Source organism: Microtus oregoni, unplaced genomic scaffold, assembly GCF_018167655.1.
Source record: "Microtus oregoni isolate MIOR12 unplaced genomic scaffold, Mior012 000060F_ref0000265, whole genome shotgun sequence".
Classification (NCBI taxonomy): Eukaryota; Metazoa; Chordata; class Mammalia; order Rodentia; family Cricetidae; genus Microtus; species Microtus oregoni.
In genome coordinates this window covers 1,264,382-1,291,979 of record NW_024543870.1, presented here as the reverse complement: position 1 = coordinate 1,291,979, position 27,598 = coordinate 1,264,382, and the positions used below count along the sequence as shown (strand labels likewise).

The window sequence follows — 27,598 nt, the reverse complement described above, 5'->3', positions numbered from 1 at the left end:
GTCAGTTTTACTAGTGATTTTTTTCATTCTATATACACACTTCCTATAATTTTCTTTTGAGTGATTTGAAACTAATACATTTATTCAGAAAGTGTAAATTGATCATACTTTGTTCCAGGTATCTAATGGATTTTTTTTAAGTCTGATAACATAGTTTTAATAATTAATGATAACTTGAAATTACATAATGCTTTGCATATGTGTGTGTGTACGTGTGTGCACATACAGAGTTTGTTTTCCTTGTCCCCTTTTTAGACATTTTTGATATATAGCCCCAGTGGGCCTCCTGCCAAGTGTTTGGTTTATAGGTATAAGCCACTGACCTAGCCCTAATACTTTCTTAAAAGTGCTTTTCACTTTAGGATTATTCACAAAAGTCTTAATTTATCATTTTATGTTTGATGTAAGTCTACCCCTTCATTTAACTGAGTTTACTGTGGGAAGTTGGTCCAGTAGTTGACTTAGCTCTGATGAGGTGACATAGATAGTATTTAGGTGAACTTGACACTTGAGTAGCTGTGTTTATTTTCAAGGAACTTGTTGACTAGAAAGCTGTTCACTAATGGTTAAATATCTCCTTTATTACTCTTGTGAGAAATTATCAATCAGTATGTCATACATTTGTCATTTTATTTTGAAAACAAATGGACAAAGTAACAGCTTTGTAAAACTAGCTTATGATAGTATAAAGTACTGTATTTCTCTATAACTCTAAGAATATTTGTGGATTTAGTGTAAAGTACTGTATTCCTCTATAACTAAGAATATTTGTGGATTTAGTATAAAGTACTGTATTTCTCTATAACTCTACAAATATTTGTGAATTTCATACAAGCTAAAAATTTGACAGTTAATTCTCAATTGAACAATAACTTATGATGATGAATGGATTTTATTTTATGCAGATAAAATAGACTAAATTTCAGTTTTCTTAAAATGCTGAGAGACTGAAATAAAACATTGTATTGTAATGTTAGAAAAGATTACTTATGGTTATAATTTCAGTTCCAAGTCAAAATTGAACTAAAAGTGACTTCAGTGCCTGATCCTTGATAGAAACGTTGAAGACTAGCTTTAAGTGTGTTTTGGTTCAGGCCTGGAGATTTCTAGTGGGTCCAGTTTCTTCATTTATTTTCTTCTGCATTTATTTCAGTCTCCTTCATTGGGCCTTTAGTTTATCTCTAAAAAATACAGATGTGATTGCATCAATCACTTGCTTATAAACCTTTTATAGTTCTCATTTACTATCTACAGGATAAAGTCCAAACGATTTAGCATGATCTACAAAGCCATTTACAATTCTTGACAGAAGTGTCTGCTTGTATTTCCCATTGCTTTTGTCTATGAATATAAGCCTTTTCTGGACCCTCTCTTGAACTCCTAAGGTTTCTTTCTGTCTTGTGGATTTTATTGTCTATACTTCTATTTATTAATGCCTCTAACTGACCAAAGTAAAATTTTATGTTAATGACTTAATTATCTTTAGTATGGACAGTCCCCACCCCCTACCCCCCATCTTCTGTGTTCTCACATTGTGTTTTGATTAGTGGTTAGTATATTCCACTTTTCACATTATATTAGTATATGTGTCTATGTTTGCTTGAATAGAGTTGTGACCATTTGTAGACAAATTTTATTTTGCTTGTACATGCTTGTTTCATCTTCACAAATATGCTGAAATGTTTGCATTAAATCAAAGATGAACTGTAGTTCATTCTTTGGAATAGACTTTTCAACTATGAAAATTGAGTATTGGATTTCTTAGTGTCTCACTATATCTCAGAATTGGTGACTGTAAAAAAATTAAAATAAGTAACCGTTGTAAAGTTTGTGCAGAAGCTAGTGTCAGTTACAAACTAGGCTGGCCTCTCAAGCAGTACTTCATAGGAAGTAGATACGCTGTTCCTTGATGCTCAGTCATATTTGACATTACTGGGCAAGCTATATTTGTATATTTTCATTGTTCGGTGACATACAGAGTTATTAAATCAAAATGGATCTGGAATAAGTGAGGTAGTAATGGCTTTATTTTGATGGTAAGAAGGTTATATAGGGTCCTTTTCCCAATGTTTTTATGACTGGTCTTAGTACACTTAGTATACTTTACTCCTAGTCATTCAGTGAGGGCTAGTATAACAGTATTTGAGAAGGGGTTGGGATCTAGTGGTAGGTGTTTCCCCTTAGTATTAAATACACTGCTGTTTGATGGCTGTTTACTTGTCTCTTGAATTTCTTATCTATGAAGTATAAATGCTAATAACAGTACCACAGGATTGCTTTAAGAATGTGGAACTATGGTACCTGGCATATGAAAGAAAACTTCATATGTCAGATTCTGCCTCCCCCCCCTTTAAAAAAATCTACTCTTTAACCTTGTTATGTAGGATTTTTTTTGCATTGTTTGCTTACATTAGCATTTTTCTAGTGCTAAATCTATAAACCATGGGGATGATTCTTGAGTGTTACAGAATGTAAAACGTATATGCTTCATGTTGCAATTTTAGGATATTAGGTGCAGCCACATTCTTTATTATCCAGCATTTAGCTAGTATTAAAACTCTGTGGACTTGACTTCTGTGTAGTCACAGGACAATCACTTTTCCTCATTAAGTGTTGTTTTTGTTTGTTTGAGACAAGGCCTTACTCACACCTGGGCTGGCCTTGGATTCCACATGACCCTCCTGCTTCCCCTATGCTGGGATTATGGGTAGGAATCTTATTAACATTACCCAGATGCTATGTGTTTTTTGTTTTGTTTTTGAAGGTTTCATCTCCCTGCACCCCTAGTAGTTGTTTATATATCTATATAGATATAGATAGTATATATAGTATATAGTGGTTACTGATAATATGTATGTGTATACACACACATATATGAATAAAATTTGGTGGTTTAAACATCATAAAATTGTGGCTTTTTAAGATTTATAACATAGCAATAATACATAGATTTACTCTTCTAATGCAGATAGCTTGGTAACAAACACTATGCAGTTTGTGTATATCTACTTCCCCCATTCCCCCAGTGGTACCTGATATGAAGGTTTTTGTTGTTGTTTGTTTTTTTGCTTGTTTTTCTTTTTTTAAAGTCTTGCTATATAGCCCAGGCTTGCTTCAGTAGCACCAAGGCAGCCTTTTTTTTTTTTTCATTTTTCTTTATTTTTCCAAATTGGTTCCGAGTGCTGGGATTGAAGGCGTGCACCATCAACGCTCAGTGCCCAAGCTAGACTTAAACTTGAGGCAGGCATCTGCTTCAGCCTCCTGAGTGTTAACATCACAGTTGTTCTATCCTGTCTCCCTCCCTTAAAACAGGGTTTCCCTGCAGTCTCCCGAAACACTCTGGAGACCAGGCTGGCTGGTCTTGAACTCATATCCCACTTGCCTCTGCTTCCCGAATGCCAGGATTAAAGGTGTGCCTCACCATTACCTGGCTTATTTAAGTATTTTTAGTGGGTTGAATACTCTTTGCACTCTGTTCTGTTCATAATCTTGCCTACACCCCTTTATTTGTACAGCTTAAAGATATAGATGAGTGCTTAAAAGATAAATTTGTATTGCTAAGCTATATCTATATCTACCTATCTATATATATAAGTATATGTATATATACTTCACCTACCCACACCCCCAGTTCCTCCGCTGCTTTGGCTGAGTCTGAAAAATCATGTGGATATGTGAGTTCCAAGACAAGTCTGGCCAACATAGTGAGACCTTGTCCATCTCCCCCTAAAACAAACAAACCAACAAAACCTGTGGTTGTAAAATAATCTACAATATCCTGATTAAGGTACTTCTCCATGTAAATAGGATGTACTATGGTTATCATAATTTACAATTAGAAGTGAAAGTCACTATGGTATGTATAGCGCTGCTTCTGTATTTGAACTCTTATTAAGATGGCTTTCATATTTACATAATGGGATTTATACTAGATGAGGATTTTTTGGAATTGGGTTAAACTATAACAAATACATCACAACATTTTTGTTTTTTTCATCCAGACAGGTGATTTGGCTTCTGCACAGTTAGGAGGAGCACCAAACCGATGGGAGGTTTTGTCAGCCACACCTACAACTATAAAAGATGAAGCTGGTAATCTAGTACAGATTCCAGGTGCTGCTACTTCAAGTGGGCAGTATGTCCTTCCCCTTCAGAATTTACAGAATCAACAAATATTTTCAGTTGCACCAGGATCAGATTCATCAAATGGTACAGTGTCCAATGTTCAGTATCAAGTAATACCACAGATTCAGTCAACAGATGCCCAGCAGGTTCAGATTGGCTTCACAGGCTCCTCAGATAATGGGGGTATAAATCAAGAAAACAGTCAAATTCAGATCATTCCTGGCTCTAATCAAACCTTACTTGCCTCTGGAACACCTCCTGCTAATATCCAGAATCTCATACCACAGACTGGTCAAGTCCAGGTTCAGGGAGTTGCAATTGGTGGTTCATCATTTCCTGGCCAAACTCAAGTAGTTGCTAATGTGCCTCTTGGTCTGCCAGGAAATATTACCTTTGTACCAATCAATAGTGTTGATCTAGATTCTTTGGGACTCTCGGGAAGTTCTCAGACAATGACTGCAGGCATTAATGCCGATGGACATTTGATAAACACAGGACAAGCTATGGATAGTTCAGACAATTCAGAAAGGACTGGTGAGCGGGTTTCTCCTGATGTTAATGAAACTAATACTGATACAGATTTATTTGTGCCAACATCCTCTTCATCACAGTTACCTGTTACGATAGATAGCACAGGTATATTACAACAAAACACAAATAGCTTGACTACTTCTAGTGGGCAAGTCCATTCTTCAGATCTTCAGGGAAATTATATCCAGTCGCCTGTTTCTGAAGAGACACAGGCTCAGAATATTCAGGTTTCTACAGCACAGCCTGTTGTACAACATCTACAACTTCAAGATTCTCAGCAACCAACCAGTCAAGCCCAAATTGTGCAAGGTATTACACCACAGACAATCCATGGCGTGCAAGCCAGTGGTCAAAATATATCACAACAGGCTTTACAAAACCTGCAGTTGCAGCTGAATCCTGGAACCTTTTTAATTCAGGCACAGACAGTGACCCCTTCTGGACAGATAACCTGGCAAACATTTCAAGTACAAGGGGTACAGAACTTGCAGAATTTGCAAATACAGAATACTGCTGCCCAGCAAATAACTTTGACGCCTGTTCAGACACTCACGCTTGGTCAAGTCGCAGCAGGTGGAGCGTTGACTTCAACTCCAGTTAGTCTAAGCACTGGTCAGTTGCCAAATCTACAGACAGTTACAGTAAATTCTATAGATTCTACTGGTATACAGCTACATCCAGGAGAGAATGCTGACAGTCCTGCAGGTGAGTCTTAATGATATGCCGTAAGAAGTACAATGATAATGTACAGGGAAACTTGGCTTTAGTTGTGTATCAGCACCTGGCACCATTAAAGGTGACATCCTTGTATGTATATAAAAGGAGGCATCATAGTATCTTCCGAATTGTTCTTTTTGAAACTTTGTAATAGTTGTGAAAGATTTTCTGTTGTACTAGTAACACCCCCCTCCAACAGGTACATACTTGTTTTGGCTTATGATTAATATTATCAGGCATCATATGTTTTTTGGGGGGTGGGGGGGAGCAGGAGAGTGTCTTCATTGTTCTTGGTATGGGATGAGTTTGACTTCTGGGAGCAGGGCGGGATAGTGTAGCTAGCCCAAGACTGGCCTAGAAATTGCTATGTAGACCAAGCTGACTTTGAACTCAGAGATTGACCTCCTTCTGTATCCCCCAGTGCTGCAATTCAAGATGTGTGCTACCAAGCCTGGCTGAGTTAAACATTATGTATATATTTAGATGGAGTATTAGATTGGCATAATAAAACATGGTGCTAGAAGTTAAGAGTACTTAAACAGTCTCAGCCACTAGATATGTGATTCTGGGTGTTTTTCTCTGGCAAATTCAATGTCTTCATTGCATAAAATGTTAAGACTAGGAAACTAGGTGGATACTGGCCAGAGCTTACATTTTGATTTTTGTGATAGAGGCTCTTAAATTTGGCTGAGTTAGAAATAGCTATTGATAGGTATAGATTGTAGAGGTTTTAAGTCTACTCGTTGAATGCTTTGCATGATGAAATAATGAAGCTTAAAATGTAGCATTGCTAACAATATTAATGTTATTTGTCTAGATAACATTGGATATTTTTGTTTCACACTAATTCTTGACTTTTATAACTTTAATTCCTCTAGTTTACATTTACATTTCTGAGGAGATTATACTGTTAAAACTTTCCAGTCTGTCTGATCTTTAGTCTTAATTTGGGTTACAGAATTGAAGTGATTGAAGGAACATCTACAATTTTTTTTAAATGTGCTAATTTTTACTGTTTTTGTTTTTTTTTTTTTTTTGGAGACAGTTTCTCTGTGTAGCCCTGGCTGTCCTAGAACTAGCTATGTAGATCAGATGGCCTGAAATTTAGGAGATCCACCTGCCTCTGCATCCCAAGTGCTGGGATTAAAAACTGCCCCACCCCCTGTATCACTCTTTTTTTAAAAAAAAAATATTTATTTACTTAGTATACAATATTCTGTCTGTGTGTATACCTGCAGGCCAGAAGAGGGCACCAGACCCCATTACAGATGGTTGTGAGCCACCATGTGGTTGCTGGGAATTGAACTCAGGACCTTTGGAAGAGCAGGCAATGCTCTTAACCTCTGAGCCATCTCTCCAGCCCCCCCCCCATTACTCTTAATTATTCTTTCCCTCCATTTTCTCTTTCCTTTTCTTAGAAATTTAGATATGTGTCCTTGAGTCTCATATTTGCATTTGGAAATTCTTTATTGTATCTGGGGTTTCTGAAACTGATTGAGAATAGGCTACACACACACACACCTACCTACCTTATTTTGATCTTTTGAAACAGAGTTTCTCTCTGTAGTCCTGGCTGTCCTGAAACTCCATCTGTAGACCAGGCTGACCTCAAACTCCTTTCTGAGTTCTGAGGTTAAAGGTGTGTGCACCACCACCTGACTTAGAGTAAGGATTTTCAGAGTTTACCTGTAGGCCTCTAGAGAGCCTGGGGATCCTTTGAGAAATCCTTTTTCTAATAATACAAAGACATTATTTGCCTTTTTTTTTTTTAAACTATGTTCACAGTGACTGATCAGATTTTTAAACTCAAGGCTGGAGAGATGACTCAGTGGTTAAAAACATTTGCAGCTCAATATGAGGACCAGTTCTGATCCTAGCTTGTTGGGTGGCTCACAACGTGTGTAACTCCATTTCCTAAACCTTCATCTGACACCTTATCCTGGCCTCTGCAAGCACCTGCATATACCCCTGTGAATGTAAACACACACACATATATTAAAAGAAAGGAAAAAAAACCTTGAAACTGTACAAGTATTTGTATTCTTCATGATTATATACTTCTAGTTGAGTAAAATTACAATCTCACTGAAAACCTGCTTGATAAGTCAGTCACGTTTACAAAATTTTGACTCGCCATGTTGCATAACTTAAAAGTAGCAGCCTTTTATAGAAATTCCATGTGTGTGAATGCTGGTCATTTATGTATATGTGGTTGATTCAGAAGGGGCTGGTTCTCTTTCTGCTTGTGGGAACTGGGATCAAATTCAGGTGCTTAAAATTCATCTTAAGTGCTTAAAAATAATAGCTTTATTGAAGTATAATCCACATACAAAACTTGTAAAGAGTACAGTTCAATAGTTTTCAATATGGTCACAGACTTGTGCAACTATAATCTGCCTATTTTTGGAGCATTTTCATCACCTCAAGCAACCCATACTTAGTGAGCCACTTCTCATACTTACCTTACCAACTTTCTATCTCTTAATTTGCTTTTCAGTTCATATTAATGACCTATTGTGCCTCACTTTCATCTGATAGTATTTTCAAGGTTCATTCATGTTGTAGATGTGTATGTTACTTCATTTTATGACCAATATTCCATGGAGGGATATATTAAAACTTGTTTGTTGGTAGTCATTGGTTTTCTGTTTTTTTTGTTATTGTGAATCATGCTATTATAAGTGTGTACGTGTGTGTGTGTTTGCCTGCCTGCCTGTGTGTGTGTGTGAGAGAGAGAGAACGTGTACAAACATACTGTTTTTTGTTTTATGCACGAGGGTTCCAGTTTCTCTGCACCTCCATCAGTACTTAAAAATTGACTACTTTTTTCACTTTTGACATCGTAGTTGGGTGAAAATGATAACTCAGTGTGTTTAGGTGTTTTTCCTACATGTATATTTGTGTAGCATGTATGGTGCCACAGAGGCTAGAAAAGAATATTGGATTCCTTGGAGCTGGAATTGCAGATGATTGTGAGCTACGAGGTGGCTACTGAAATTGAACGTGGGTCCTCTGGAAGAGTAGTCAAGTGTTCTTAACCACTGAGCCATTTCTTCATCCTCAAAACTAGTTTTTGATACCTCAGAAATGAAGTGATGTGTTTTCGTAAGAATAAAAGTGAGCTATCTGACTGGCAAATAACTTGTCAGTGTAAATTGAGGATTTCCGGGAGAAGTTGGAAGTTTTTCTTTGGCTCAGATTTACTATGCAAGTTTATATTTTTTCGGCTGCTATGGGTGGTAGTGATAAAGATTTTTTGTGTGATAAAGATTTTAAAAATAGAATTGGATGCCTGACACTTGGAAGTCTTTAGAAGAGCTGAGTGAACCCATGGTTCTTTTTTTTTTTTTTTTTTTTTTTTTGGTTTTTCAAGACAGGGTTTCTCTGTGGCTTTGGAGCCTGTCCTGGAACTAGCTCTGTAGACCAGGCTGGTCTTGAACTCACAGAGATCCGCCTGCCTCTGCCTCCTGAGTGTTGGGATTAAAGGCGTGCGCCACCATCACCCGGCTGAACCCACAGTTCTTAAATGAGCAGTTTACAGTGGCACAAACCATTTAAATGGCAGGATAGGTCAATAGAGCATGGAAAGCTTACTGATAGTGTTTAAGAGTCTACATTAAAACTGACCTTTAAGAGACTGGTGGTACATGCCTTTAATCCCGGCACTTGGGAGGCAGCAGTAGGTGGATCTGAGTTTGAGGCCAGTGTGGTCTATAGAGCAAATTTCAGAACAGGCAAAGCTACATAGAGAGTCCTTATCTTGAAGAATCAAAAAAAAAAAAAAGAACAAGTTTGGGGTAGGGTAGTATCAAAGAATACCTACAGTAAGCTGAAAGGCTCTTAAATTATTCCTTTTTTTCCCAGACCTCATAGCACTAGCAGTTGAATATAGAATCTGATCTGAGATTCTGTCTTCTTTCCTCAAGCAGTCAAGGATTTGCAAAAATGTAAAGCACATTTCCCCCTTTGTGTTGTGTACTCCTGGCTGTTAATGGTTCTTGCTGTGTAGAACAGGCTGGGCTTGTTTTGTTTTGAGACAGAGTTTCTCTATTTAGCCCTAGCTGTCCTAGAACTCACTCTTGTAGACCAGACTGGCCTTGATCTCACAGAGATCCTCCTGCCTCTGCTTCCAGGTGCTGGGATTAAAGGTGTGGCCACTACCACCTGGCCAGTACACACTGGTCTTTAAAATTTACAGTATTGATCCTTCTGCCTCTGCCTTCTAAGTGTGGGATTACAGACATGTACCACTATGCCAGGCTTGTTTTCTCTTTAAAAAAACTTTTGTTTGGCAAGTAGCTTTTCATAAAGTGTTCATTTGTGTTAATGTGATGTGTTTATTTAGCTGTTTATTTACTTGATGCTGGGGATTAAGCCTGGGGGCCTGACACATGCTTAGGCAAGTACTCTTAGGATTTATTTTTAAGTTTTGTGTATTCCTCTCTCTGTGTGTGTCTGTGTATGTATGTTTATCAGAGAGATCATGGATATCCTATTATGAATAAAATGTTTTTGAACTTTAGAGAGGTTAAAACGAGAGGGCTGGGGTTGGTGCTCAGTGCTTAATACACAACAAGTTTTGGATTTAATCCTTTTATGCTTGAAAATTACTTGTGAAGGAGACATCTGAAGATATAAGCTGATAATATTCGAAAATTCTGAAATGTTCTAAAAAAATTTAGAAATTCTTTTTTCCAGTTTTTGAAGATTTTATAAGGTTAGTGTTATACAGTGCTAAATATGTTAGGAAAACATTACTGGGAATTTTGCGATTTTGTTTTGAGACAAATCTCACTCTAAGGTAGACAGACTTCAGACCTGCATCAGTCTTTCTTCCTTGGCCTCTCAGGTGCTGGGGCTGCAGACATTCACAGTGCAGGACATACTTTAGATTCGTGTTGATTGTGAGACTAAGTTGGGATACATGAAGTTACCTTCAGGTGTCAGCAGATAGAAGTACTGACTTAAATAGAAGGTAGGAGTTTTAAGGCAGTGACTTTTTTTTTTTTTGCATGGGTACTCTAGCACTAATAATAAAAGATAGGACACTTTCATTTTGGGAATAAGTCTTTACTTTGTGTGAATAGTTGAATATGTTGTAGGTGTGGATGGTAAGGCCTACCTTACCCATTTTTTTCTCTTGACATTCTTTCTGTTAGATCTGGTGCCCATTGATCTTCCTGTTACCCTCTTTTCTTTTTTTACTGGGGGATCTGAACTCAGGTCTGGTCTAACAGTTTGTGCTGCAGACCTTTTACTAGCTGAGTCATTTCCCAAGCCCCAGGAAACATTAGGTTATTAGGAAAACTTTGTTTACTGTCCTTTTAATTGTCAAGGTGGGGAAAAGAAGGCTGGGCTTAGTGATATATATAGCCCTGATCCACAGCATTAAAAGGGGGGAGGGAGAAAAAAGTAACAGAGTAAAAAATTTTTATCTGTAATTAGGCATAGATACCTAGATGAAAATGCTTAAAAGTATGTCCTTGTTTGACATATTTTAGTTTTGGTAGATAGGAATTTAATTCCAGTTTTCCAAACTATTGGAGGAGGACCCCTAACCAGTGCTCTATAATTTATTACTTTAAAAAAGCCTTTATTCTAGCCTCTTTTTGTATGATTTATTTTTATGTGCATTGATGTTTTGCCTGCATGTATGTCCATGTGAAGGTGCCACTATCATATGGGTGCTGGGAATTGAATCCAGGTCCTTTGGAAGAACAGACAGTTCTTCCAACCACTGAGCCATCTTTCCAGCTCCTATTTTAAAGCAGTGAATTTGACCAAACTTCTTGACCTTTTTAAAATCCTTTCATTGCCTCTCCTTTAGGAACTGACTCTTGGTGCAGAGAGTAAGCACAAGGCAAAGAGGGGAGAGGTTTGGCTAAGCCAGTAGGAAGGGAACTGAGGAAGAATGGGGTAAGAGGAAATTCATAACTGTTGGAACCTGGTTACATTGGGATTTTATTTTGATGTTCAAGTGAATGGCTTTAGTATACTGTTAGTTGGATATCAGAATCTGCTGGATTAGAAATGAAATGTTGAATAGCTATGACGAGATGAAACAATTCAGGTCTAGTTGGAAATTCTGTCCTAATTTCAGTAAACAGGTCATGATTTTCATAAAACAGTTTACTAATTTTTATGTCTATGAGTATTCTGTCTACATGTTTGCCTGTGCATCAGGTATATGCCAGGTGCCTGTAGAGAAGAGGATATCGGGTCCCCTGGATCTGAGGTACTTTGTGGATGCTAGGAATTGACCCTGGGTCCTCAACAAGAGCAGCCAGTGCTTAGTGCTGAGCCCTCTCTCTAGCCCTGAATCTTTTTATTATTTATTTATTTATTTATTTTTAAGTGAAACTCAGACCAGTAACTCAAATCTCAGTTTTAGAAATCAAGGATCCTAACACAGCATAGCCTAAATACTAAATAAATAGATGCTAAGGAAGTAGTTGTGGTAATTGCAGAGGAGGAAGGTCACTCAAACAGAAGCTGATGGTGGAGACAAAGCAGGCAGAGTGGAGCAAAGACGTTAAGTAGACAAGCAGGAGGAATGGAGGACACAGGATAGAGTTGGCTACTGTGACTGGGGGCAGATATGGGGACGAGAAGCAATGTGTCAGAAAATGTGTTCTTGTTTTATAATAGAAACCAGGTGGGGAGGAGGGCAAATGCTACAAGTTTGAGAGGGAGGTCACTTGAAAACATTAGAAATTAGAATGTGAAATGAATAGTATCAGTACTAGATGCTCTCTTGAATAGTAGTGTTTTCTCCAGTCATCCATACTGCTGAGGTGGAGATAGTCTCTGTTCTAAACTATGCTTCTTTTCTCACCTCGTTAGTCTGCCTCTTAGAGTCTGCTGTGCAGTTGGTAAGGTAGAACACATACCTCTGACCTTTCCCCTTTCCAGTACATACTCTTTGTGCTCTGTGTGTGTTTTGTTTTGTTTTTTGAGGCATGGTCTCACTATGTAGCCCTAGCTATCCTAGAATTCACTAGTAGACCACGCTGGCCTTGAACTCAACAGAGATCCTCCTGAATTTGAATTCTAGGATTAAATAAAGGCTTGTGCCATTACATCTGGCTGACATTTCACATTTCAAATAGTCAATGCTCACATTAAACACAATTTACAAGCTACAAACAGGTAGTTTCAAAATACCTTTCTGCAATTTTTTTTTATTTTTCTTTAGAACTGAGTTTTAGACACACCAGATTTTCATTATCCCTTTTGTTGGTGAATATTTATGTGAGGTTATACAATCTCAGCAATAAGCTGCATGTTCTCTCATATGCAACCTAGCCAGTGCCATACATATATGTCACAAGTGTACCTGTGGGTATAGTATAATGTGAAGGAAAAAAAAAAGAGCTGGATAATCAGGATGAGGAAGGAGAATGCAAGTAACCAACATGAGTTATAAAAGGATGTGAAGCTAATTGTCAGATTCTAGTTATGTTGTGGATTTTTTTATTGTTCTTGGTGGTGATAGTTAAGTGGATAAAATATATTCACTGCTGAAAGTGTAAAATTTAATGTTAAGCTTCATTCATAGCTTCCATTTCTAATGCCAATTCTAATTGTAGATAAATTCATTGATATAAATTTTGGTGTGTGTTTTTATTTACACTTTTTAAATAATAAAGCTTAGAAAGTAAAAAAAAAATCTCAACAGCAGCAATAAAAAGATCAAAAAATTTAAAGAGTGTTTTCTTTGTAAAGTAAAATCCCTTCATAGTATGTGACCTTGTAACCAGTTTTATACCCATGTCTTCATGTTCTCTTAACAGTTCTGGACATCTGTACCTTCCTTCTGAGTTAAACATTTCTATACTGTGTCTCTTGATATTTCTAGCTATAATTGTTCCATTTCTGTTTGTTTTTCGAGACCGTTTCTCTGTAGTCCTGGCTGTCCTGGAATTCACTTTGCAGACCAGGCTGGCCTCAAACTCAGATCCACTTGCTTCTGCCTGAGTGCAGGGATTAAAGGCGTGCACACCATCGCCTGGCTAGTATATATTTATGTGTATGAGTGTTTTGCTTTTATGTATGTGTATATGGACACCATGTGCGTGCGTGGTGCCTGTAGAAGTCAAAGGGGGCCCTCGGATCCTCTGGAAGTGGAGTGGTAGATGGTTGTGAGCCACGTGTGGGTGCTGGAAACTAAACCTCAGTCCTCTAAGAAAAGCAGAATGATCTTTACTACTGAGCCGTTTCTTCAGCTTCATATTTTCACATCATTCATGAGTGGAAATTGTGGACTACTCAAAAGTTGTTAAAAGATGAGATTTGACTTCTGTTGGTAGAAATCTGTAATGCTTGGATTAGTGACTCGTGTTCCTAGTAATAACGCTGGCCCGTATATGACTATGAACTTGACTTAAAGGTGGGAGGAGTGTTTCATGATCCATGAAAATCTTGAAGATGGATTGTGCCTCTGGATACTCTTACTGGTTTCTTTCCTGTCTTCTGAAGAAAATAGTTGATAAGTTTGGGGTAGAGGTAGACAGACGTTCATAATGAAAAAGTAGTGTTGGTTCTCAAATCTGAACGAGAGCTCATTTTATAATACTTTTAATTCTTACATTTTGCCTTATTTGGATAAATACAGAGAAAAGGCTCAAAAATATGAAAGGAGGGTAGATAGTTTTTTGTTGTTGTTGTTTTTGTTTTTTTGACATAGGGTTTCTGTGTAGCTTTGGAGCCTGTCCTGGAACTTGCTCTGTAGATCAGGCTGGCCTCAAACTCACAGAGATCCACCTGCTTCTGCCTCCTAAGTGTTGGGATTAAAGGTGTGCCCCATCACTGCCCTGCAGTAGGTTTGTTTTTAAAGAGTAATGTTTGATCGAATAGTCCCTTTGTTATATTGGGTGATCTTTAAGAGGACTAAGTACACCTTCATATTCTCTTAGTTTGCTGATTTGTTGAGTCATATAGTATAAAATTATACTATATAAAGCTTTGTAATTGACTAAGTTACTAATTTCTATGATTCAAGTGAGAGGGTTTCTAGTGTTGGGAAAATCTTTTAGAGAAGGTAGAATTTGAATGAGGTTGTCTAGATTTTCTCAGGTAAAGGCTTGAGGGCAAGATGCTTGCTAGTGAGTGCAAAGAGGGTCCTTTTCAGGAGACAGGGCTTTATTAATGTTTTTTTGCTTTGAGTGGTTGGGGTTTTGAGATAAAGTCTCATTGCATAGCCCAGGTTTGCCTTGAACTTTGAAGCATACTATGTCGGCTTTCTGAATGCTGATAGAACAGGTATGCCCAGCCCAGAAGACAGTTATAATAACTCAAATAACTCAGCATTTCTCCCTGTCCGCCACTTACTTGCATATTAAGGTTTCTGTGAGAAATCTGGTGCAAAACAAATCTGTTGAAGGAAAGGAAGCAAATTTCTTTTCTTTTAGATTATGTAGCTATAGAAACTAGTAAGTCGTATGACACTGAGGAGCTTCATTAGGAAATGTTAGTATGAGTGCCATATGTGTTGTTTGGTTAGTAGCTTGGAGAGCGCCCTTTATAAAAACACTATTCTCTGTGTACATGGACTTCATGCCATGCATATGGTGATCAGGACAGTTTGTGGGAATCAGTTCTTTATAACATGTGGGGTACAGGGTTGGAACTCAGGTAGTTAGGCATGATGGCATGAACATATAGACCCCCACAGTAAAATTGGATAGGAGTAGAACATTGAATTTTAGTGGTAGGAACTATATATGTATGCATATATACACATATATGCATATATACACATATATGTCTACGACACACACACACATATATATGTATGTTTATATATATTTTGGAGTCGGGGTATCTCTAGGTAGCCCTGTCCTGAAACAGTAGACCAGTGCTGCAATTAAAGATGTGCACCACTATTCTTATTAAGTATTTTTTTAAGATTTTTTTTTTTTTTTCAAGATAAGGTTTCTCTGTGTATCAGCCCTGGCTGCCCCGGAACTTATTCTGTAGAGCAGTCTGGTTGCAAACTCACAGGTTGCCTGTTCTGCTTCTGCTTCTCAGTTCTGGGATTAAAGGTGTGCACTACCATGCCCAGCTAGAAATATATAATTTTTTAATTTAGGGTTACAACACTTTGAAGAGGAATAACATGAATAAATGAATGCTGGGAAACACTTGGGGATAAATTGGACCGAGGAGAAACTAGACCTAAAGGTAAAAGGCTGTTTTAGTTATACAAGATAAAGTGATGAAAGGAAGAGTATCAAGTGTTGAGACTGTATTTAGAGGATTTGTGGATCCATTGTTAGGTTATATCCTTGACAGTTTAAAATTCTCCTTAATTTGGGTATGACAAGTAATTTGATGACTTGAAATGACTATAGCAATAGAAATGTAGAGAGTGAGCTTAGAATGTAAACCAAATTAAGTAGAAGTTATAGATATTGAAATCAGAAGATAATTGACAACGGAGCTAATAAAGGAGTGTGTGTGGGTGGCGTTGGTGTTGGTAAGATAGCTCAGTGGTTAAGAGTACTTAATGCCTTTGCACAGAGTTCAGTTCTCAGCACCCGCCTCATGTGGTTTATTGTTGCCTGTGAAATCCACTTGCTGTGGATTCAATACCCTCTGGTCTCTGCATATACCTCCATACGTGTAGTACATACACTCAACACAGATGTACACACACAGTTTTTTATAATCTTAAAAAGAGTTAAAGATGTTTAAGACAGTTTCCATTTGAGACATTGTCTCTCTGTGTAGTCCTGTCTATCCTTATAAACTCACTATTTAGACCAGGCTGGTGTCAGACTTGAAGACTTAACTGTCTCACCGCTGCTTCCCAGATGCAATGGTTAAAGGGATGTGTCACCATGCCTGGCTTGGTTAGAAAAGTTTTGAGGGTAGATTGGGTATTTTAAGTTTACTACTACTATTAGTAAAACGTAGGTAAGTGTGTACGTTTTCTGTAACTTATGAGAAGTTTTACTGGGTAGCATTTTGTTGTAGGAAGATTTCTCTTTCTCTGATATCTGGCATTGGGAAGTTTAGAATAGGTAGATAATTTTGTTTTGGATTGGTGTATTTTCTAGTACTGTGATAAAACATCATCACTATGACTGTGGCAACTTATAGAAGGAAGGTTTTATTTAGGCTTAGCGTTCCAGACTGATAAACGTCCATCACAGTGTGGTGATAGCAGGCCGGCATGGTATTGGAACAGCTGAGAGCTCAACTAGAAAGCAGAGGACTGGGAATTTGAAACCTCAGTGACTTCCTCTTGCAAGTCTACACCTCTTAAGTCTCCAGACAGGATCACCAACTGGTAACCAAGTACTCAAATGCCCAGGATCATAGGGGCATCTTATTCAAACCACAGCGTTTTGATTTTTATCATTTTTTCCTCAGAAAAGCAACTGCATGATTGACTAGATATTATCATCTAAGTATCTTAGTAAGTTAGAAGACTGTAAAGTCTGGAAAGATAGATGGCTTAGCAGTGAAGAACACTGACTGCTTTCTCAGAGGACCTGAGTGCAGTTCCTAGCACTCACATGACAGCTCACAACTGTCTGTAGATCTAGTCTTAGGGAATCCAGAACACTGTCTTCTGGCCTGTGCACGTACCAGGCACAAACATACATGCAAGCAAAACACTCATGTACATAAACAAACCTTTAAACTTTAAGTTTATAAGGAAAAATTAATGGCTGTTTGGAGTGAACACACATCTGAAACAGTGCAGTTTTCTCTAAATATGTATGTCCTCTTGTTAGGATGCTTTTTATTGCTTCCCTGACAAATTTTTAATTCCAAATATTTCTTGTAATTCAGCCATTACATGGATCTTCAAATATCCCAAATGCTTTTGCGAATGCTCGACTGTAAATGGAACAGAGTAAGCATTTACTCCGAGGAAAGGGGGAGTTAGTTCAGCCTCACCTGTGAGACCACAGCGTCAGCTTTTTAACCTTGAAAATCTGATACTGATCTTTATATTTGGGTGAGTGAGTAGACAATTGATTTTTAGTGTTAAATGTTAGGAAATTATGAAGGAAATAGAAGAACCTTTGTAAAAATTGTTTTTCGTATTTGTTAATATTATCCCGTCCCCCTACTTCTTTCTGAGACAGGGTTTGCTCTATATAGTTCTGCAGCCGTCCTCCTCAAGTGCCGTGTCAGACGTGCGCCACAGTGCTTTGTTTTCCTTTGCCCCACTTGTAAGGAATGAATGTGACATTTCCATCTAATTTTCAGAGTCTTGGTATGAAGTTGTGAAAGGAATTTGAAGTCTTGTTTGAGTAGAGTTTGGGCAGTGTTGATACTTTTCTTGTTGCTTTTCCAAATCTTCGCAAACTTTGTTAAAGGAGAAATATGTTAGTTGGTAAAGAATTTTGCTTGTCATAATCACTGTTACTTAGTTGGTTTCAGAGTCTATTTAGTCTAGATTATGATCTCACCTTTTATTGAGCCCCTTTCCTCTTGCCCTTCCCCCCCCTTTCAAGAACTTTGTCTCTCCCTCCCTCCTTTTTCTCTGATCTCCTTGAGCAAACCTTCTACCCTAGAAATGCAAGGGTGTGTATTGAGGGAGAAGGAGGAAACGTTGGGATAAAATCCATTGAAAACATAGTTTGAAAGTTTCAAGTCGTGATTTTTTTTTTAAAAATGAGTCTAGCACAGTTTTAATCCCAGCGCTTGGGAGGCAGGTGGGTCTGAGCCTGGTCAACAGGAGTTCAGGACAGCCAGGATTACACAAAGACGCCCTGTCCCCAAACCAAACCAAAATAATAAAGAAGTCTGCTTAGCACACCCTTCCCACAGCATACCCAAATTGTGTATAATTGCTTTGGTTATTGTGAATGCCAGTGTCTGTTCCATCATGATTGATCTGTGAGAAAAGCTTGAAGTACAACATTAGCTGTCATATGGTGGATATGAGTAAAAAACCTTTAAGATAGTGTAATTTTAGGGATTATACAATCTGCTTTTAAGTGCTTGAAATATGTCTAGACTGATTGAGGTATGAAAATATACAAATTAAAATTTGAAGATTTAGTATTGAAGAGTATACAAATCTCAATTTTTTTTTGATAGTCTCATGTAACCTAGGTAACGGTCCCTTGAAGTCTTTGTCCTGTTTTACTTTGAACGTGCTGGGATTACAGGCATAAACCACATTGCCTGGCTCAAATGAGTAATTTTTATATTGCTCTTAAATGAAATAGTATTAAAATTTGCTGCTTTTTACCTACTTGACAGTAGTAAATTGTTGGATTATACAGTTAATAACCTGTTTTAATTAAAAACTGATAGAAGGAATGTATGTTCTTAACAGAAAACCTTACCTGTAGCATTGGCTCAATCAGGCAGAGTAAACTGCCCGTGGGGACGGTAATGTGTAAAGGAGAAACATTTGCTAAAACTTAGCTGCAGAAACAGCAAGGACTTGTATTGTTTTGGGGGATGACCTTGGAAAGCAAACAGTATTTTAGCTGCCATTATCAACCCTCCCCCACCCCCAAACTCTGAGGAGTGAGGTGCACTGGAAAAGAATGTCAATCCTTTAGAGAGGATCCACTCAAGGTTACTGGTGGCTATCTCTCACTCCCATTGTTAAAACTTAGGAAAAGGTTAAGGTGACTCAGTGGTTTGTTAAAGGGCTTAGTGCTTTTCATTTGGGTTAGGAGGAAAGGAGACCAAAGGTGTTGATGGATGGCTATGTTTGAAGAAACTCAAGTACGCTCAGCTGGTAGAGGGAGCAGAGAAACCTGGTAGACTTACGTCAGTATTGGGGGGAGGAGGTATGGTTTAGACACTGGCATATTCGGAACACTCAGTAGATGAAACCGGGTCAGCTTCTCAGTTGTGTAGCCAAAGAAACCACAGACCTGAACAAAAATCTGAAAATGGTTTAACTCCAGGATTTGATCTAGCCTGGCTTAGACCACTCTAGTCCACTTGTGTGCTGAGGATTCCTTTCATTTAGGGGACATACTCCGATGTTGTTTTAACTTGTGTTGTTTGAGGATTACAGATAAAGAAAAATCTTACAGAAGAGGCTGGAAAAGTAGTGGAGTGAGAAACTTCTCTTAAGAGTTAGAGCATTTCTCAATCCTCTTGGATTTCTTTGCTGTGTCAAACCATCAAGATGTTAGGGTTGTTTATTATTTTTTCAAGACAGGGTTTCTCTGTAGCTTTGGAGTCTGTCCTCTTGTAAACCAGGTTGTCTTCAAATTCACAGAGATCCTCCTGCCTCTGCCTCCTGAGTGCTGGCTTTTAAGGCCTGTGCTACTATTGCCTGGCTTAGGGTTGTTTATTATATAGTACAGTCTTACTAGTCCCAACTTGATGTGATAGAATATAATTTTGAGGAACTCTTGTTCTTGAGGACAGGGCCAGGTTTGGGTTTTCAGCACTCACCCATGTGGCGGCTCACAGCTGTCTGTGTCACCATCTTCTGGCCTCCATGGGTGTACAGAATATATGCAGGCAAAATATGCATATATATATATGTAAATAATGAGGGAAAAACCCAGCAACAACAGAACCTAAGTCCCGTGTAATAGCTGTAAGTTACTTTATTAATAAAGGAAGATTATTACATAAATTTAATATCCTGTGCTTTTTCATATAGAAGATAGATAATGTCAAATTGATTTTTGGGTGGGGGGGAGCATTCTGTTCAAACTAAGTTATTACTCAGTTTCCCAAGTAACTCATGACCTGAGGGTTTTAAATTTTAAAAGTACTTGAGATAAGTTAAATCATAAAGTAGTAAGTAATGCTCTTCCAGTGTTTAATTTTAAAAATTTATAATTCAGTTTACTAAAAATCTGTTACTTTAGTTTCTGAAAAATGTATCTTTTCCGTTGTATTTCAAATTAAAAGAACAATACGTAATGCCTAAAGAACACTACTGGATCTGTCTGGTGGTTTGAGACAAGATCTCAGTTCAAGCTAGCCTTAGTCTTGACAGTCTTCCTCTAGTTTAATGCTGGATTTACAGTAGACATGTGCCAATTGATGCCAGACTAAGCTATTATTTCTAAGGACATTTTAATAGCTTATTACACCAAGTTTGGAAGAATGTTCTTACAGCGAAATTAAAATAGGTTAATATAGATTAATAATAAAACTTTCTATTTTTTGAGGCAGTCTTTCTCAAACTTGAAATCCTCTTCCTTTTGCCTTCTGAGTGCTGGGTTTGCAGTTGTGCAAGGAGTACAGATGTGCACCTGCATGCCCATTGCTCCATTTTTGTATTCTTGGTGACTAGCAGAAACTCATGGCTGGGGGTCTAGAAGAAGATAGATGTCTTTTGGATAGAAACTACAAAAAATTGATCATAATTTGAGAAGTGAAAATTAAAAAAAAACAATTTATGGCTGTTTTATATAAACTACTTGTGTTATCAATGGGTGTGACTTTTAAAGAGTGCAGTCCTCAATTCCTTAGACTAAGAAAGCAGTTTCTGTGGTGTAATGATTTGACAAGTGGATGTTTGGGGGATGGGAAGAAAAGCAAAGTAAATTAGAATTCCATTTCTTTTGCAGTTCTGAATCAAGATCAGTTTTATATCTTAAATCTTTAGTTTGACTACCTAATCATTTTCATAATCACTTTCAGATCATTAGTTTCTAAAAATTGAACTCCCCTCCACTCCTACCCCCCCAGTTTCTCTGTGTAGCCCTATCTGTCCTGGAACTTTCTCCATAGACCAGGCTGGCCTCAAACTTAGGGGGATCCTGCCTCTGCCTCCCAAGTGATGTTGGTGGCATGTGCCACTACTGCACTGCCCGGCTGGATTTGTTTTTAATATGAATGTTTGGTACTGTTAGAATTTGAATAGTGTGAGTTATGATTGTGTTTCAGATAAATCACTTGGTTTCTTGGATAGCAGTTATTTTTTTTTAACGAATCTTTGTTTCTTTTTTTTTTAAGATTTATTTATTTTTTATGTATACAACATATGCCTTGATGTATGCCCGCATGCCAGAGGAGGGCGCCAGACCTCAGTACAGATGGTTGTGAGCCACCATGTGGTTGCTGGGAATTGAACTCAGGACCTCTGGAAGAGCAGCCAGTGCTCTTAACCTCTGAGCCATCTGTCCAGTCCCTTGGATAGCAGTTATTATTGTGACTATCTTTCAGTTTTTTTTTTTTTTAAGCCTAGGGAGAACATCTTAACAACTTTAGAGTAGCTTCAAAAACTATTTTTTAAAATTTGGAGAAAAAGCGGGGAAAACTATCTCATGGAAGAGGGTAGACCCTTAGGAAATCATGTATCTTCAGTAATTTTTAATATTGCTGTACATTTTTCATTATTCTAAACTTTTTGGCATTGATTTTTATCTTTGAGATCCCTAAAACAAGTCCTTTGTAAGTGGGAGCCATTCCTAGGGTTTTTCTTTAATTGAAGTTTAAAAAGAAAACATTTAAATTTATCATCTTAATTGCACCATAGTACTTGAATGGAGTCAGAACAGCTTTTGAGAGCTGGGTCTCTTCCCACTAGGAGGGTCCTAGAGCTCAGGTTGTAAGGTTTGGCAGCAAGCACTTTTACCCATTGAACCCTCACTTCAGTACTTACTAATTTGTTTTTAATTGTTCACTTAAATATGTTCATATTGTACAACATAGCTCTTAAACTTGGTGATATTACAAAACCACAGTTCTTTATGTACTCAATGCAAATTCCCTTTGTTCTTTTCCCTAGACTGTAACTTTCTTTCTACTTTCTGTTTTAGTGATCTGGCTACTTTTAAGATACTTGATGTTTATGGAATTTGAGTTTTGCTAATTGCTTATTTCAATTGCCATAATGTCCTTGAGTTATTTCTACTTGGTAGTATGTAAGGATTCCATAAGACTACGTAGTAGTAGGTACATACTGAAATTCTCAGGTTTTAAAGTCATTAATTTTATCAAACTGCAGTTAATGTATATTACACATATGGGAAGCTAATAATACTCTGCGAACTGTTTCTTATGCAAAGAACTAATGTATGTGTTTGCACATTCTCTCACACATAATAGTGTGCTTGTGGAGGTCAGAGACCAGAGTTCAGTGTTGACTCTCTTCCTTAGTTGCATGCCCCCCCCCCCCCTTGTTTTTGAAAGACAGGATCTAACTATGTAACCCTGACTGCCCTGGACCTACCTGGCTATTTAGAACAGACTGACCTTAAATTCACAGAGCTCTACCTATCTCTGCCTTTAAAGTGCTGGGATTAAAGATGTGGATCACCAAATCTGACCTTCTCCTTATTTTTGAGGTAGTGTTTCTTTGTTTTTTGTTTTTTAGTTCAAACCTTTTTTTTTTTTAATTTTCTTTGTGTCTTTCACATCAAGCATCTCCATCCTGTTTATTCACGGTCCCTTCCTATCTACCCTTTGCTCTTGTAACCTCCCTGTCCAAAATAAAATTTAAGGGAAAAAAGAAAAAAAAAGAGAAGGAAGAACAATCAATCTTGTCATGGAAGCTGTAACAGTGTAACACAGTCACACAGTAATCTCTTTGTATCCCTGTATCTTTACTTGCAAGTGTTCATTGCAAAGAGTCATTCCTCTGGCTCAGGTCTGGCTCCTGTCTCTGTTTTCTGCTACACTGTTGAGGCTGGGCCATCACTGGAACTCCTTGGTTATCTTGTTGTTGCCCTTTGTTGTGGAAATCCTGCAGCTTTGGGTCTGAAGGACCAGTCCCTTCACAAGATGTGAATGCTGGGGTGGGCCAACACGTAATTCTGGTTCTGGGCCTGGATAGGATAGTTAATTAGTCATCCCGCCAGCTCTTTCTTGTCCTCACCACCAGGGTGAGCTCTCCTGCATTGTCCTGGCAAATTTACTCCTTGCTGCAGTTAGCAAAGGGCAGGGCCAGTTCTCTTGCTTTCATGTCCTCAGGGTCAGGTCACCTAATACTCTCAAGGTGCTGACCTGTGTTGCCCAGGCCTAGTGTAGGGGCCAGCTCTCCCACCTGCCTGAGGCTTGACGGGCATTGGGGAGGTCATCTCTCCCTGACCCATGCCATCACATGACAGATGGGTATAGGGCAACTCTTCCATGCTCACAACTTCAGGGCTGGCTCATTCATGAGATAGTGTTTCTTTATGAACCTGGAGTTCACCGATCCATACACAATGGCCAGAAAACTCCCCACTTGGATCCCCAGGACTGGGATTACAGGCATATACCATCAAACCTGTCTCTTTACATGGAGGCTGTGGATTTGAGCTCTGCTTTTTCATGGTTGCATGGCAAACACTTTACCCATCAAGCCATCTCAGCCCCAGAAGTTAATTCTCAGTAAGATCTCTAAATAGATTTATGTAAATATACCTATTTTTTTGTTCTTTGTACCAACTTTGTCCATTTTAACTGTGACTTAGGTAACTAGGCAGCATCTCTATGGTGTCATATAGAAAAAATCAAGGGTAATTGGAGGCATGTGGTGTCATTATATTTAATGTTTACCGTGGTCCATAGTAAGTATTAAAATGTATTAGCTATCATTGTCTAAAAGATTAAAACACATAACAAGTTAAAAAAGTGAAGCTAGTATTTTATTGTTTATGCTGTATTAATAGCAGGTCATATGATCTTTTTCTCAGTTGTGGTAAAGCGACAAAGTGGGATCTTTTGTGAGGCATTCAGAAAGTCTTAATTTATAAGTGTATGCCTTGCTTGTATGTGTTTAAATAGGTTGTATTGTCTAAATTTATTAGGAAGAATAACTGCGCCAGAATAGTTTCTTTAAGTGGGCAGAAAAGCTTTGATGGTAATCTGAAAAACTACAGTTTAAAAAAAGAAACTGTTTAATAAGGGATTTTTAGTTGGGATAAAGCAGTCATAGAAGAGGAGTGATCCAAATCTTAAGGAGTGAAGTTTAGGGGATGGTTACTTAAAAACTGAGGTAATGCAACATATATTCTATCTTTTGTAATATTTGGAAGTACCAAAATAAAATTTAGTTTTGAAGCCTTAGAGTCAGGTGCGGTGACTCATTCCTGAAACAGGAGGGTTCCACAAGTTCAAGGCCAGCCTGGACTACACAGCAAGTTTCAGGTTAGCCTGGACTATTGAATGAGACCCTATCTTAAAAACAAATAAAAACAAATGAATCTATCTTGTATTGTTTTGATTAGCCCAGGGATGTTAAGTTTCTAGGAACCCATGTCTATAAAACTGTTCCCTTAAAAGAAAAGTTAGGTAAAATTTTTTTGATAGCTCTGGAATATGTCCATAAGAATGTTTAGGAAAACCTAAATAAACAGTGTATGCGATTTTGTAGGGCATATCCTGTAATTCTGTTTGTGGTTTGTGTGCAGATGAGAATGATTAAAGGAAAGAGGTAAATAAAACTTTAAAAATCAAAGAAGTATTTGCATTAGTATTTCATTAGCTTTAAAAAAATTAAAGGCAGAAAATGAAAGACTTGGATCGAAACCATACACTATTGATAAAGGAGGAGGAGGTCTCATTTTCTCAACACTACCACAATTCATATTTATGCAGTGTTAACTATATTAAATATGCGCATTCCAGACTTAAAACAGTTAAGAATTGACATTCTGTTTGCTCTATTGATAGTTAGTGCCAGGTTTTAGGAAGAGGTTGTTTTGTTTTGTTTTCCTGGTAATATTTTTGATAGAAATCTATGTCCTGAGTTAGTACTTAATTGATGTTGAAAATTAGTTTTATCTTTGTAATCATATTGTATGCCGCTGTGCGTATGTGTCTTCTATACGTCTCATCATCTAAGTTTTTATTTCCCCCTTTTGAAATGTGAACTCTTAGATGTTTTCGGCCCCTCCCCTGCATCCCATTCTTCTCCCGCTCTGTCCGATGTCCATAATGTTAGTGAACTCTTAAATGTGAAGGAACTTTTCACATACATTTTCTCCTCCCATTTATTAGTTTATTTTACAGTTTTGTCTTAAAAACAAAACACAACAGAAGTCATAGGACAAACATAGTCCAGAGGGAAATGTAAACATTTTTGAGGAAGATGATGGATGTAATTAAAAACAGTGCTGGTACTTTGTAAAGTTCTTAAATATGTTATGCAAAATAACCTCAGATTTCTATTTCTGTCACATAGTTTTCTAATTTAACTTTTTCTTCAAATTCTAAGTCATTTAAATAAGCACTTTTGCTATTTATATTACTGATATATTATGTTGTACAGGCATTGTACTTGGTATAAGCTAAAATACCGTAAGTATTTCAGATAGTCTTACATGTTAAATCTACTTGTGGGTTAACCTAGGGAATGTCCCGACCTTTTCTTTTTAAAACAATTTTTTTTTTATTACTTAGTTATGTGTGTCTGTGTATGTGTCCAAGGACCTGAGAGAGGTGTTGGCTTCTTGAAGCTGGAGCTCCAAACAGTTGTGAGCTGCCTGATATGGATGCTGGGAATTGAACTCCGGTCCTCTTGCAAGAAACAATATGTGCTCATACTACTGAGCTATTTCTCCAGCCTGACATTTTCTAAATCTTTGTGTTAGTCAATTTCTAGTCCTGTGTAACAACATACCTAGCACAATCAAGTTTGAAAAGATTTTTTGTTTGGTTTACAGTTGTGGTGGCTTCAGTCCTTTGAACAGTTGGCTTTGTTTTCTTGGGTGTGAGCACATCCTTGTAAGGAGTGTCTGTCAGGCAAAGCTTCTTATCCTTCCAGTTCCACTGTCCCCTACAAGGGGGCACAGGGTGACCTAAAGACTTTGTGTTTGTTTTCGATCCCAGACTAGCCTTGAACCCCCATTTCTCTTGGCTTTAATTGCACAAGTGCTGGGATTACGGGAGTTTATGATGAACATACTCAGCTGGTCATAAAGACCTTCGGCTACTTGAAGGTTTCTCCATCTCCCAGTTGTGCCACCATGGGGAGCATGCTTTGTCACATGGACCTTTGAGGCACATTTTAGATCTAAACTATAGTGATTATGTTCACAGCAGAACTCTTGGAAAGAGTTGAGTCAGCTCTGAGTGGTTTTGAACCGTTTCATGGAAAAAGCTCTTGTCAAGTTAGGTAGTGCTTACTACACTTTTTCTTGATTGTATGTATGTATGTATGTATGTAATGTGTGTATGTAATGCGTGTATGTATGCATGTAATGTATGTATGTTATATATGTATGCATGCATGTAATGTATGTATGTATGTAATGCTTTTTTTTGGGACAGGGTTTTTCTATGCAGCCATGGCTGTCCTGGAACTCTGTAGACCAGGCTGGCCTCAACTTGGAGATCTACCTACCTCTGCCTCCCAGTGCTAGGATTAAAGGTGTGTGCCACTAGTACCCTGCTTACTTACTATTTAACATGGTTGATTATATTTCTAAAAAAACTGACTTCTTTTGACTTGTTTCTTCCTTCATTGGCTACTCTTTTTTTTATTTTTTTATTTATTATGTATACAACATTCATGTATGCCTGCACGCCAGAGGAGGGCGCCAGATCTCATTACAGATGGTTGTGAGCCACCATGTGGTTGCTGGGAATTGAACTCAGGTCCTCTGGAAGAGCAGCCAGTGCTCTTAACCTCTGAGCCATCTCTCCAGCCCCTCATTGGCTACTATTGCTTTGCTTGTTTGACGATGGAGATCGAGCCCAGATCCTTGACTACCCTAGGAAAACCACCACTGCCCTCTCATAGTGTGGATCAGATTGGCTTGAAACTTATTTTATAGCCCAGGCAAGCTTTGATCTTGGTTTCTTATGTGACAGCCTCCCTAGTGCAGGCGTGCATTAAGGCCAGTGGACACTGTCATCTTTAAAGAATCACTGTGTAGCTCTGACTGCCCAAGAACTTGTTATATAGCCCAGGCTGGCCTGAGCTCACAGAGGTCTGCCTGTTTCTGCTTCCAAAGTGCTGGGATTAAAGGTCTATGTCACTATATTTGGTAAGTGGCTGAGTAATTTATAATAGTTTATAATTAGTGTCCCTATGTTTATCCTTGTCTTCTACAGACTTTATACAGCATCCAGGGTAACCCTGAGTTTATTTTAATAAAATCCAATTCAGATATTTCTTTCCGTAATTCTATCAGAATAACATGTAAGGTTGTATAATAGCCTGCATAATAATGTATGTCATATATGGTTCTCTTCCCTTGTCTACCCCAATTTTTACCTCTTTGATCTTAATACAGTTCTTCACATTGATTCTTAAACTCTTACCATACAGGCTGCCTTCTTTTCTTTGAACTCATCAGGCATACATCCAACTTGTTTTTCTTTCTGCTTTGACTACACC

General features: G+C 37.9%; 1 protein-coding gene across 2 annotated transcripts in view; it reads left to right on the top strand.

Moving 5' to 3' along the window:
• The window catches only part of LOC121439282 (transcription factor Sp3), a 47,014-nt gene that overhangs the window by 5,338 nt on the left and 14,078 nt on the right, over positions 1-27,598 (top strand). For both annotated transcript variants that reach the window (XM_041639754.1, XM_041639756.1), the window contains one exon: positions 4,002-5,361. In XM_041639754.1, the coding sequence (XP_041495688.1) occupies positions 4,002-5,361 (1,360 nt within the window). The remainder of the gene's footprint in view (positions 1-4,001; positions 5,362-27,598) is intronic.